Source organism: Oncorhynchus kisutch, linkage group LG6 (assembly GCF_002021735.2).
Source record: "Oncorhynchus kisutch isolate 150728-3 linkage group LG6, Okis_V2, whole genome shotgun sequence".
Taxonomy (NCBI): Eukaryota; Metazoa; Chordata; class Actinopteri; order Salmoniformes; family Salmonidae; genus Oncorhynchus; species Oncorhynchus kisutch.
Genome location: NC_034179.2, coordinates 63524611 through 63538958, shown reverse-complemented (window position 1 = coordinate 63538958; position 14348 = coordinate 63524611). Strand labels below are relative to the sequence as shown.

Below are 14348 nucleotides of genomic sequence, written 5' to 3'. Positions count from 1 at the left end.
AAATACTAATTGAGTAAAAGTCTAAAAGTAGTTGGTTTTAAATGTACTTATGTATCAAAAGTAAAAGTCTAAATAATTTTAAATGTCTTATATTAAGCAAACCAGAAAACACAATTTTCTTGTTTTTTAAATTTACGGATAGCCATGGACACAGTTGAATACTCAAAACAAAGACAAAACATGTGTGTTTAGGGAGTCTGCCAGATCAGAGGCTGTAGGGATGACCAGGGATGTTCTCTTGATAAGTGTGAATTAGACAATATTCCTGTTCTTCTAAGCATTCAAAATGTAATGAGTACTTTTGGGTGTCAGGGAATATATAATGTACTTTTTACTCCTTACTTTCTTTAGGAATGTAGTAGAGTAAAAGTTGTCAAAATATAAATAGTAAAGTAAAGTACAGATAGCCCAAAAAACTACTTAAGTAGTACTTTAAAGTATTTTTACAACACTGGTAAATTGTATGTTTTCATATTTAAAAAAACTATTCCAGCCAGATTAACCTACTGTTTTTGGCGAACTCTGATAATACTAGTTCCCTGTGAATCTACATCCCTGTGTTTTGAGAGAAATGTCTGAGTTTGACAGGTGTTTCTCACAGGTTGCGGAAGAAAACAATAACTGATTCGATAAATTGAATGAAGTACGGAGGACCGAAATGCATCAACTTCCACAGTGAATGCTTTTGTAGAAATGGATTGAATATTGCCAAATACATCAGTACTATTTAATGTAACCCTTGCTGTTAATCGATTGCAAAGCAGCATACAACTGACATAAACATTTGAAAATAAGTTGACATTCGCACCCATAGCCTTAAAAATGCATCTCTAGTGCACTGTTTAGCTCACATCTGAAGGCTGGGGGGGGGGCATTTAACACGTCTACTGCGGATTGCTAAAATATCCTAATGATTATGATCACACATCCTCAATTTAAATTTTATGACGACACTATACCAAAAGATGGTTTGGTATGGTTTAGAGACTTGGGAACCAAGCTCGAGTTAACGGTGTAGCCCTGTTATCGCCTGGGCTTCAGTCATAACTCTCAATTTATCATTTAAAAAACATATAATAATTACGGTTATTAGTTTGGAAAAAAGTAATCCCGTCTGAATCGTCCTGTGGAAATAATGGACATTCTGGAGAAATATTTACTACCCAAAAATATGCTAGTAATAGAAGTCCCCTGAGAATAGGGCTTAGCCTAATTGTCTAAGCAAATTGGGGAGATAGCTAACACCAACTTAATTAGGTCTATAAATCAATAGCCTAACTGGTAAATGTGCCTGGCTTTATAAATCATCCATATATACAATACCAGTCAAAAGTTTGGACACCTACTCATTCAAGGGTTTTTCTTTAATTTTTTACGAGACATCAAAACTATGAAATAACACATATGGAATCATATTTTTGAGATTCTTCAAAGTAACCTCCCTTTGCCCTGACAGCTTTGCACGCTCTTCCCATTCTCTCAACCAGCTTCATGAGGTAGTCACCTGGAATGCATTTCAATTAACAGATGTGCCTTGTTAAAAGTTATTAAGGAGGAACGAAATTCCACAAATTGCGTTTGAGCCAATCAGCTCTGTTGTGACAAGGTAGGGGTGGTATACAAAAGATAGCCCCATTTGGTAAAAGACCAAGTCCATATTATGGCAAGAACAGCTCAAATAAGCAAAGAGAAACGACAGTCCATCATTACTTGAAGAAACTGTACCTCAGATTGCAGCCCAAATAAATGCTTCACAAGAGTTAAGTAAAAGACATCAACATCAACTATTCAGAGGAGACTTCATGAATCAGGCCTTCATGGTCGAATTGCTGCAAAGAAACCACTACTAAAGGACACCAATTATAAGAAACTAGCTTGTGCCAAAAAATACAAGCAATTGACATTAGACCGGTGAAAATCTGTCCTTTGGTCTGATGAGTCCAGATTTGAAATGTTTGGTTCCAACCGCAGTGTCTTTATGAGACACAGAGTAGGTGAACGGATGATCTCCGCAAGTGTGGTTCCCACCATGAAGCATGGGGAGAGGGGGTAATGGTGTGGGGGTGCTTTGCTGGTGACACTGTCTGTGGATTTATTTTTAATTCAAGGCACACTTAACCAGCATGGCTACCACAGCATTCTGCAGCGATACCCCATTCCATCTGGTTTGTACTTAGTGGGACTATCATTTGGTTTTGAACAGGACAATGACCCAACACACCTCCACAGTGTGTAAGGGCTATTTGACCAAGAACGAGAGTGATGGAGTGCTATATCAGATGACCTGGCCTCCACAATCCCCGACCTCAACCCAACTGAGATGGTTTGGGATGAGTCGGACCGCAGAGTGAAGGAAAAGCAGCCAACAAGTGTTCAGCATATGGGGGAACTCCTTCAAGACTGTTGGAAAAGCTGGTTGAGAGAATGCCAAGCATGTGCAAAGCTGTCAAGGCAAAGGGTGGCTCATTTGAAGAAACAAAAATGTATTTTTATTTGTTTAACACTATTGGTTACTACATGATTCCATGTGTTATTTCATAGTTTTGATGTAGAAAAATAGTAAAATAAATAAAAACCATTGAATGAGTAGGTGTAGCCAAACTTTTGACTGGTACTCTATCTAAAGAAATAAGACATATCTTGCTTCTGTTGCCTGTGAGAGTTTAACAGCCTACTGATTACCTGAGCACCAAGCCTCATGAAATGGGAAAAATGTTGGATAAAGCAATTTCACAGATTTGGCCGTTTTTTAATCTGTATGCTGTAATAAAGGCTTTACAATTTCTGTGTGTGTGTGGGGGGGTGGGGGGGGTTTAGAACAGACTGGTATTACTTATTGTTTACCCTGTTCCAAACAGGTCAGAAATCATATGCAAGCTGCTCTCGCTCCTATACCCTCCTTTCTCTTGATCTCATTATTACAATAATTATTATGATCATCATCATAATAATTAATGTCACGATTCTTAGTAGGCTTTGTAGAGTAGCCTTGTACAACCACCATCGAGCTGTAGGCCTAACAGCGCTTCCTGTTCAGTCTTAATACCGTAACTTAGGCCTATATTTCAATATATAGTCTAATGTATCAATCAATCATTGATTGGTTCATGCCACCACACAGCATAAGAGACGTTCATGCTTTGGAATGCAATCAAGCATTTCAGTTTTAAAACAAAGGGAGCTTTGAATAATTAGCCTAAACAAGAAATAAACCGCAATTCACCAATGCATGCAACTGTTTTTAGTCTGCTTTATATCTATTTTTTTCTTCGTTAGAACAGACTCTCTGGTACACTTATTTAGTGGTTGTTTACACTGTTCCAAATGGTCAGAAAAAATATATGAAATCTGTTTGGCACACACACACCTCTTTCTTGATCTCCAGTAGCTTCCACAACCAAGTCAAATGTCTTCCACTGATCTGACTTCCCCTCCTGAGCAACCAGTAAACATTCACCCGGTTCAAGTTTATTTTTCACGTCCTCCGCATCCATTTCTCTGTCGACATTACCGTGTTGGGAGTTTATTATAACCAATTCATTGATGTGATTATGATAGGCTATAGGTCAGACTCTATTGGTCACATGCGGTGCTTACAAGTTTCACGTAAAGAGAGCAAGAGTTGAGGGAATAGGGAATGTTTTTCCTAAACAAATGAGGGATTTCGGTAACAGAACTTCAGTCAGAAACTAAATGGCTGTAATGATGTTGCAGCTTCAGCACGGACAGCGCAATAAACACTTGCTGTGCTGTCTTTCGCTTGCGGTAGGGAGGAGAGCGAGACAACGTGCGCCAGTCATACAGGCACTCAATGTCTTTTTTAACAGTGTGACCATCGGCCTCAGTCATTTGTGTCTTAATTATTTAATCAAACAGTGTGCTTAAAGCATCAGACAAGCTCAGTGCATATATAGTTGGTTTTATTCAAACACATAGGTTGTGTCTGCCTATATATGGAAAAATAGGTTTAAAAGATTCAACCAATGGATTGAACATGACGACTCTCGGTCGACCAATATTTTGTGTTGTTGTCGGGGGCAACCCTAAAATAAACACATTACACACTCAACATATACACAATACATACCTGTACAGACTGCAGGAGGGGAGCCTGGTTCTGTTGTTGGCGAACCTGGAGAGACTGCATAATCTGCTGGGGATTGTGTGGTTGCTGGCCAGGTCTTCCCTGGCTCTGTCCCTGCTGCAGGTAGAGATGCATCTGAGGTAAGGGTGGAACTACCTCCTCATCGTCCTCCAGGAGCATCTGGGGGGGCTGGGAGGACAGCAGGCCCTGAGGGGTGAGGGTGGGGGGGGACAAGGGCCGCTGCTGCAGGGACTGAGGGGGGGTGGGGTGGAGGATGTGGGGCGGGAGGTGGTGCTGGGGTGGAGGGGCTTGTGGCTGAAGCTGTTGTTGTTGTTGTTGTTGTTGTAGGGTTGGCTGGGGCGCTGGTTGCTGCTGCTGGGGGGGTTTGGGAGGTAGAGCTGCTGCCCTGTGGCTGGGTCGAGACGGCTGCTGGGGCAAGGCGTTGTGCAAAGCTACAGGTGAAGAGGAGGAAGGGAAACAATGACAACATGTGGTTAGGAGAGTCAGGATGGAAACATCACAATGAAAAAAAAGTCAAAGGACTGCCTAGTTAATCTAATCATAGGTCAATAAATGCTGGGTAACAAGGAACGGATTTATTGCAGAAATGGGTTCAGAAAGTATTTTCTTTCAAATACTTTGTTTGCGTTGGATCGATCCTGCCCAGTGCACCAGATGGGTGGCGTTAGCACATTCTGGACTATTCCATTGGCCCCATTACTCCAAGCAAGCTCAATCAACCACAGCTCAAATATGAGAAAAAAATACAAAAATAATATCTGGCAGGTGTGGCTGGAAGAGGCCGGGACTTACCTGGGTTAGGGTTGGGGAGGATGGGGTGCTGGTTGAGAAATGGGTGCGTCTCCGGGGACACGGGCCCTGCTGCGGAATGAGCGTTGAGGTGGGGGGGCACGGCAGGCGACGAGGAGTGGTGGTGCTGGGACAGGTGCATGAGGGGCTGCTGGCCGAAGTGGGGCAGCGAATCAAACGTGTTCTCCAGCAGCTGGGAGGACTCCAACGCCGTGACCGTTACCTAGACATGACACACAAGCACAATCATACACTGAACTTCACTGATGCCAAATGCTTTTTTAAATCAGCTGTGTAGTCCCGCTGTACAGTCACCATCCCTACCAAATCGTATTGGTGGCATACACATATTTAGCAGATGTTATTGCGGGTGGGGTGAAATGCCCTAATATATATGTTTATATGTTAGGTATATCGTCTTGCCGTTGTTTTTAAAATCCTGTAATGAGCTTTTACAAAAACTGACAACCAAATGCAATCATGTCATATTTTTAGGACCACAGATGAAATAAGCATTCGAGCTGTGTTTTTATCCTGGATCCTGAATTGATCATGTATGTAATGTTAAGTACTTTAAATAAATCCTGCACTTGTCTTTTCCTACTAGCACTGGCTGTGCTGAGGGAAAATGTACTTAGGACTGTGACGTGCTTATCTAAATGACCAATATGTTACATATGGTGTTGTCTCCGGCTGGAGCAGCCTACTACATTTAGTTATCTAATAAATCAAATCTTACCGGGGGAGGAGGGGCCATATAGGTGGCGGGGGAGGGGTTATGTTGCTGTTGCTTCAGGTGGATGCTGGGCTGCAGGACAGGAGCCTGGGCGTGAGGGTGGCCCTGGGGGACCGGACCAGCTCCAGACATGGCATGGTGGAGAAGGGGCTTCTTCCCTTCGTTGGTCCCGTGGCCTTTCTTCTGTTTCTGTTTAGGAGCCACTCCTGACAAGAGAAGGGCGAGAGGAGATCCTGACTACTGAACAAAGCTTTCGTCTATCAATTCTGAATACGTGATAAAAATCTGTTTTAACACAGCCACAATGTGAGCTAGTCAAATATTCAAGTATTGACCATGCATGTGAAATACGCATGAGGTAAATAACGAGGCATGTGTGAAACACCTCAATGTTATGCTTCAAACCAAAGAAGATAATAAAGGCTTAAAAACAACATTTGAGGAGTGAAATGAGAAGGCCTTGCAGCGTGTCCCTACCCTTCTCCTCATCACTGTCTGAGGAGCTGGAGTCGCTGCTGTCCGAGTCAGAGGAGGAGCTGGCCTTGGTCTTGGCGGCCGTCATGGCCTCCATGGTCTTCTCTGCCACTATAGGAGAGGGAAGCATGTGACTCAAGACAATCTATCTTCCACGAACATGTTAGGTCAACATAACACACTGCATTGCTCAAAGTTAAAGGAAACCGCTTGGTAAAACAATATATATATATATATTTTTTTTTTAAAAGTGTGACCTAGGAGCTAGAGGAAAGCTGTGGAAAAGTTCTTAACAATACCTTGTTATTCATGTTTTGTAACTGTAATTTGGGGTTTCATTTGAATTAATTATGCAACATTATCCAATTACAAGTGATTTGTAGGGGGGTCGGGAGTTTGTTTGGCCATAGGGGGAGGCAAAGATATGCATGTTGAGACTCACCAGGAACCTTCTTCTTGTTCTTGCGGAGGCACGACGACACGTATCTCTCCAGCTCTCTCAGCGTGGACGGCTTGAGCGTCTCAAAGTCGATCTCGATCTCGTCGGGGTTGGAGTTCTTCAGCGAGGGCTCTCTGGACTGGATGATGTGGACCACACGACCCAGCTTGTCGCCGGGCAGCTTGTTGATGTCCAGACTCAGCTGCCTCTTCTCCTCGTACGACATGGGCTTACCCTTCTCCCCGGGGGCTCCGGCTGCAACCGGGTCCTCCTCCAGGCCCTCCCCCAAGCCAGACACGGGCTGCAGAACTGGGGGCTGCTGCGCTGCCTGAGGGCCCAGGGCTGAGGAGCGGTTGTTCTTCACCGCACCTCCCTCCTTCTTACTGCAAAATCAGAGCATAATATATAAACCATCAGTACTATTTCAACTGGGAGAGAATAACCTTTCTATTCCAATGTCCAAACAAGCATACTACTTTGAAATCAGTAGTGAATTCTAAGTAGTGTGCCAGTATATGGACTTTGTAATGTAGCATCAGTAACATAACATCTCCGTGAAATGCAGAAAGAGCCCAAGGCAGAGGGGGAAAACAAATCATGTTACCACACTTGCCATGGAAATGAGACAGAAGCTTATAAAACAACAAAACAGGTTCATGAAGTAATTTTACAAAGGCAATCAAGCGCTTTGAGGTCAGCAACGTTTATAACGTGTCAATACAATCCCATGCGCTCAGCAAATTCTGTGTCCCCTTGTAAATGTTACAGGTCCTGACTTCTGTACTAATGCCACACCTAAGACAGAAATTCCCGTAGCTGTGTATTGTACCGTGTAAAGACGGATGGAGAACCAGGCCAGTGCAGTACAGAGGGGTATACGACAAACCAGGATCAATGAGTTAGCCAGCTAACTTTAATAAGCAACCGCAAATAATTATTGGTTTTCTGGTTAATTTGATTTAAATTTGTTTTATCAATTAAACCATGCCCATTTCAAGCTCCTCTTTAAAAAAATATATATAATATCAAAATAGTCAGGCAAGTTAGCTGGCTTACTCCTTGGTCCTGCTTTGTAGGATACCCCTCTTCTCAGCTTGACTCAGTAGTGTCAAAAAGCTAGTATCGTTCCTACCTGGGTTTCTTGGTCTTCTTGGGCAGGAGCTCCTTGTTGTTGTTGTTGCTGCTGCTGCTGCTGCTGCTGTTGTTGTTGTTCTTGGTCTTCTTGGGGAACTGAATGGCCGGCTCCGGGATCTCCTCCACCGCTCCTTTCCTTTTGTGCTTGTCTTTCTTCTTCTCCTTCTCTTTCCTCTTTGGTTTGCTGGCCTGTGGCTGCGAGAGGGCCGCCAGCTGCTCATGGACAGCTTTGAGCTGAAACAGACAGACAGGAAACCCAACGGTCAAAAAACAGTGGATAGGCATTGACTGGAAGTGACCGAATATCCCAGGGGGTCAGAAATGACACAGCACCCCTCATCCACCCTCAGGGATTCAATTAGATTTTAAACAACTTTATTTATCCATCAAATGTATCACAAATGGATGTTATTAGTGCCAACAAAGAAAAATCAGGAAGATGATAGTTATGAGGGGGTTATGGTTCATTACAATAATGTTTGATGAATAGAGATGTCAGAGAAGCTGGAATCCCTCAATCCTATCCTATTTGTATTCAATGATGTCATTTCGGTCTTTCCTCACCTGTTCCTGTAGCTCGGCCAGTCTCTGGGCTCTCTCCTCCTCCAAGTCGTTCGTGGACGATTCCGACTCCGATGACGAATCACTGGAGCTGTCCGAGGAGGAAGCGGGATGTTTGACCGAGGAGGCAGGACCTAGAATGGAGGAGGCGGGGTTTAGGATGGGCGGCGGCTGGGACTTGATGATGGGGGCAGAGGACTGGAGCAGCGCGGGGGCAGGAGCCGAAGCCAGCGTCTCCTCGGGCTCGTCTGGCATCTTGGCAAAGCGCATCTCAAACACGTCCTGTTGGAGAGAGAGAGGACATACTCAGTGTCAGAGTCTGGATAGAGAACAGAACTGGGTGGTGTTCAATAGGGCACACCGCAGCAAAACTAGTTGCAATGGATAAGCAAACATCGGTGTTCAGGAACTGGTAGTACTCTATGAATTTCACTCGATTTCAAAACGTATTCTCCCTACTGAACAACCCTGATTTCAAACACATCTGCTGCACCCGTAAAACATTTACACAGCAAATAGTTTAGCAAACAGGTACATGAAAAGGCATAAGCTCATGTGGGCATTTGTTATGAAACCGATTTTTGTGACATTTACCTTGTATATATATATACACCTTGCATGTGTATCTGTCACGCGTGAATGTTACCATTTAAATATTTACAATATATCTTTATGTTACCAGACTTAAGTTCCTTCTGGAAGATGTAAGCAGTGAACTGGAATTCTGAGGGTGTTATTATTAACCATGTCAGACGTTTTATTACCTGTAGTTTGCGTGCCATCGCCACCACCTCGTGGTCGGGTGGGTTGTACTTGTAGCAGTTGGAGAACATTAACCGCACGTCGGCAGCAAACTCCTGGGCGTCTCTGTACTGCCGGTTGTCCAGCTTCACCTACAAACACATCACCACATTGTCAACCACAAAACCACGTCGCAATGTTGGAAGCCTTTTAGAGAGGACTAGGGAATCCCTTAGAGAGCTACACTCCTTCAGGCTTTCTTTCCAACCCTAACCCAACATAAGGCTCTCGTCGAAAGTAGTAGGCCATAATAGTGTTCCATTCAAACCCACCTTGACGGTGGCGAGGTCCATGGGGTGTTTGATGATGTCGTGGTAGTCGTGCAGCCCCAGCATGTCCACGTCGACTGGCTTGTAGAAGGGCCAGGCGTAGGCAGCGTGCTTCTTATGTAACATGTCTCGGACCAAGCTGGAGCAGTACCGTAGCTGCTCCTGCTGCTTGGGGCTATGAGCCCCTACCCCTGGTCCTACAGGTCCCCCGAGACCGAGACCTAACCCGAGGCCCAGGTGGTGCTGGGAGTCCGGAGCCTCCTTCTTGAGAAGCTTGGTGGGCCTGGCGCTTTCTCGCCGCGGCAGCGTCTTGCCCGACTTGGACTCAGCCGGAGAAGACTCGCTCAGCTGGTCATTGGCTGTGGGGGTGGTCGTGTCGGCTTTCCTTTTCTGGCTCTTTCTCTGCTGGAATGGGGGAAGGGAAGAGGGGGATAGAGAAATGAGGGGCACAGGGAGAGGGACAGAAAGGGGACGGAGAAGAGGCAGAGCATGAGAGGAGAATGTGATCGTTTTAGATCCGATGCTTAAGGTAATACACAGTGTACTTACAGTGCCTTGCGAAAGTATTCGGCCCCCTTGAACTTTGCGACCTTTTGCCACATTTCAGGCTTCAAACATAAAGATATAAAACTGTATTTTTTTGTGAAGAATCAACAACAAGTGGGACACAATCATGAAGTGGAACGACATTTATTGGATATTTCAAACTTGCATGCAAAATTATTCAGCCCCTTTACTTTCAGTGCAGCAAACTCTCTCCAGAAGTTCAGTGAGGATCTCTGAATGATCCAATGTTGACCTAAATGACTAATGATGATAAATACAATCCACCTGTGTGTAATCAAGTCTCCGTATTAATGCACCTGCACTGTGATAGTCTCAGAGGTCCGTTAAAAGCGCAGAGAGCATCATGAAGAACAAGGAACACACCAGGCAGGTCCGAGATACTGTTGTGAAGAAGTTTAAAGCCGGATTTGGATACAAAAAGATTTCCCAAGCTTTAAACAACTATCGGCCTTCGTCGATTCCGGAGCAAACATCAATTATTCCGGAGCTAGCCAGCTCCGTCAATCACTCCTGAGTTCCATCAATCACTCCTGGGCTGCAGTCACCTATCCGGACCCGTTTTACTGCCTACGCGGAGCCCCACCGGGCCTTCACAACTGGACTGCCGACGTTATCTACCCGAAGGAGTTATCCGGCTGGCTCCTCCGTCGCGACGTTACCTGAACGACAATCTGCGGCCTGCTAACCGTTAGCTGTCTTACCGGCTGCTATCTGAATAGACAATCGGACAATTTATTTATTTTTATTATTATTATGTTTTCTTCTTGGGCCTCTATAACTATATCTATTGTTTTCATTTTTGTTGTTGTTGTGTGATTTGGATTATTCCCCTCTACCACACGGAACCCCACTAATCTACTGACGGAACGCAAGAGGTGGCTAACAACAGACCTCCATCCTATGCTAGCTTGCTACCGATGCCCTGGCTAGCGGTCTAAATCACCAACCCACCTCTCCACTCACTGGACACTTTTGATCACTCGACTAAGCATGCCTCTCCTTAATGTCAATATGTCTTGTCCATTGCTGTTCTGGTTAGTGTTTATTGGCTTATTTCACTGTAGAGCCTCTAGTCCTGCTCACTATACCTTATCCAACCTATTAGTTCCACCACCCACACATGCAATGACATCTCCTGGTTTCAATGATGTTTCTAGAGACAATATCTCTCTCTTCATCACTCAATACCTAGGTTTACCTCCACTGTATTCACATCCTACCATACATTTGTCTGTACATTATACCTTGATGCTATTTTATCGCCCCCAGAAACCTCTTTTTACTCTATGTTCCAGACGTTCTAGACGACCAATTCTCATCGCTTTTAGCCGTACCCTTATTCTACTCCTCCTATGTTCCTCTGGCGATGTAGAGGTGAATCCAGGCCCTGCAGTGCCTAGCTCCACTCCTATTCCCCAGGCGCTCTCTTTTGACGACTTCTGTAACCGTAATAGCCTTGGTTTCATGCATGTTAACATTAGAAGCCTCCTCCCTAAGTTTGTTCTATTCACTGCTTTAGCACACTCTGCCAACCCGGATGTTCTAGCTGTGTCTGAATCCTGGCTTAGGAAGACCACCAAAAATTCAGAAATGTTAATTCCAAACTACAACATTTTCAGACAAGATAGAACTGCCAAAGGGGGCGGTGTTGCAATCTACTGCAAAGATAGCCTGCAGAGTTCTGTCCTACTATCCAGGTCTGTACCCAAACAATTTGAACTTCTACTTTTAAAAATCCACCTCACTAAAAACAAGTCTCTCACCGTTGCCGCCTGCTATAGACCACCCTCTGCCCCCAGCTGTGCTTTGGACACCATATGTGAACTGATTGCCCCCCATCTATCTTCAGAGTTCGTGCTGCTAGACGACCTAAACTGGAACATGCTTAACACCCCAGCCATCCTACAATCTAAACTTGATGCCCTCAATCTCACACAAATTATCAATGAACCTACCAGGTACCTCCCCAAAGCCTTAAACACGGGCACCCTCATAGATATCATCCTAACCAACTTCCCCTCTAAATACACCTCTGCTGTCTTCAACCAAGATCTCAGCGATCACTGCCTCATTGCCTGCATCCGTAATGGGTCAGCGGTCAAACGACCTCCACTCATCACTGTAAAACGCTCCCTGAATCACTTCTGCGAGCAGGCCTTTCTAATCGACCTGGCCGGGGTATCCTGGAAGGATATTGATCTCATCCCGTCAGTAGAGGGTGCCTGTTTTTTTTTTTTTAAATGCCTAACCATCTTAAATAAACATGCCCCATTCAAGAAATTTAGAACCAGGAACAGATATAGCCCTTGGTTCTCCCCAGACCTGACTGCCCTTAACCAACACAAAAACATCCTATGGCGTTCTGCATTAGCATCGAACAGCCCCCGTGATATGCAGCTGTTCAGGGAAGCTAGAAACCATTATACACAGGCAGTTAGAAAAGCCAAGGCTAGCTTTTTCAAGCAGAAATTTGCTTCCTGCAACACTAACTCAAAACAGTTCTGGGACACTGTAAAGTCCATGGAGAATAAGAACACCTCCTCCCAGCTGCCCACTGCACTGAAGATAGGAAACACTGTCACCACTGATAAATCCACCATAATTGAGAATTTCAATAAGCATTTTTCTACGGCTGGCCATGCTTTTCACCTGGCTACTCCTACCCCGGACAACTGCACTGCACCCCCAACAGCAACTCGCCCAAGCCTTCCCAATTTCTCCTTCTCCCAAATCCATTCAGCTGATATTCTGAAAGAGCTGCAAAATCTGGACCCCTACAAATCAGCCGGGCTAGACAATCTGGTTTCAGAGCTGGTCATGGGTGCACCTCAGCCACGCTCAAGGTCCTAAACGATCTCTTAACCGCCATCGATAAGAAACATTACTGTGCAGCCGTATTCATTGATCTGGCCAAGGCTTTCGACTCTGTCAATCACCACATCCTCATCGGCAGACTCGACAGCCTTGGTTTCTCAAATGATTGCCTCGCCTGGTTCACCAACTACTTCTCTGATAGAGTTCAGTGTGTCAAATCGGAGGGTCTGCTCTCCGGACCTCTGGCAGTCTCTATGGGGGTGCCACAGGGTTCAATTCTTGGACCGACTCTCTTCTCTGTATACATCAATGAGGTCGCTCTTGCTGCTGGTGAGTCCCTGATCCACCTCTACGCAGACGATACCATTCTGTATACTTCCGGCCCTTCTTTGGACACTGTGTTAACAACCCTCCAGGCAAGCGTCAATGCCATACAACTCTCCTTCCGTGGCCTCCAATTGCTCTTAAATACATGTAAAACTAAATGCATGCTCTTCAACCGATTGCTACCTGCACCTACCCGCCTGTCCAACATCACTACTCTGGACGGCTCTGACTTAGAATACGTGGACAACAACAAATACTTAGGTGTCTGGTTAGACTGTAAACTCTCCTTCCAGACCCATATCAAACATCTCCAATCCAAAGTTAAATCTAGAATTGGCTTCCTATTTCGCAACAAAGCATCCTTCACTCATGCTGCCAAACATACCCTTGTAAAACTGACCATCCTACCAATCCTCGACTTTGGCGATGTCATTTACAAAATAGCCTCCAATACCCTACTCAACAAATTGGATGCAGTCTATCACAGTGCAATCCGTTTTATCACCAAAGCCCCATATACTACCCACCATTGCGACCTGTACGCTCTCGTTGGCTGGCCCTCGCTTCATACTCGTCGCCAAACCCACTGGCTCCATGTCATCTACAAGACCCTGCTAGGTAAAGTCCCCCCTTATCTCAGCTCGCTGATCACCATAGCATCTCCCACCTGTAGCACACGCTCCAGCAGGTATATCTCTCTAGTCACCCCCAAAACCAATTCTTTCTTTGGCCGCCTCTCCTTCCAGTTCTCTGCTGCCAATGACTGGAACGAACTACAAAAATCTCTGAAACTGGAAATACTTATCTCCCTCACTAGCTTTAAGCACCAACTGTCAGAGCAGCTCACAGATTACTGCACCTGTACATAGCCCACCTATAATTTAGCCCAAACAACTACCTCTTTCCCAGCTGTATTTAATTTTAATTTATTTATTTATTTTGCTCCTTTGCACCCCATTATTTTTATTTCTACTTTGCACATTCTTCCATTGCAAAACTACCATTCCAGTGTTTTACTTGCTATATTGTATTTACTTTGCCATCATGGCATTTTTTGCCTTTACCTCCCTTCCCACCTCATTTGCTCACATTGTATATAGACTTGTTTCTACTGTATTATTGACTGTATGTTTGTTTTACTCCATGTGTAACTCTGTGTCGTTGTATCTGTCGAACTGCTTTGCTTTATCTTGGCCAGGTCGCAATTGTAAATGAGAACTTGTTCTCAACTTGCCTACCGGGTTAAATAAAGGTAAAATAAAAAATAAAATAAAAAATAAATAAAAACATCCCAAGCAATAATATTGAAATGGAAGGAGTATCAGACCACTG

General features: G+C 44.5%; 1 protein-coding gene across 7 annotated transcripts in view; it reads right to left on the bottom strand.

Moving 5' to 3' along the window:
• Positions 1 to 14348, bottom strand: part of brd4 (bromodomain containing 4) — a 62612-nt gene that overhangs the window by 9294 nt on the left and 38970 nt on the right. For all 7 annotated transcript variants that reach the window (XM_031827153.1, XM_031827152.1, XM_031827154.1 and 4 more), the window contains 9 exons: positions 9312 to 9713; positions 9003 to 9131; positions 8242 to 8520; positions 7676 to 7911; positions 6547 to 6926; positions 6108 to 6215; positions 5634 to 5836; positions 4898 to 5117; positions 4088 to 4536 (listed from right to left, as the gene is read on the bottom strand). In XM_031827153.1, the coding sequence (XP_031683013.1) occupies positions 4088 to 4536; positions 4898 to 5117; positions 5634 to 5836; positions 6108 to 6215; positions 6547 to 6926; positions 7676 to 7911; positions 8242 to 8520; positions 9003 to 9131; positions 9312 to 9713 (2406 nt within the window). The remainder of the gene's footprint in view (positions 1 to 4087; positions 4537 to 4897; positions 5118 to 5633; positions 5837 to 6107; positions 6216 to 6546; positions 6927 to 7675; positions 7912 to 8241; positions 8521 to 9002; positions 9132 to 9311; positions 9714 to 14348) is intronic.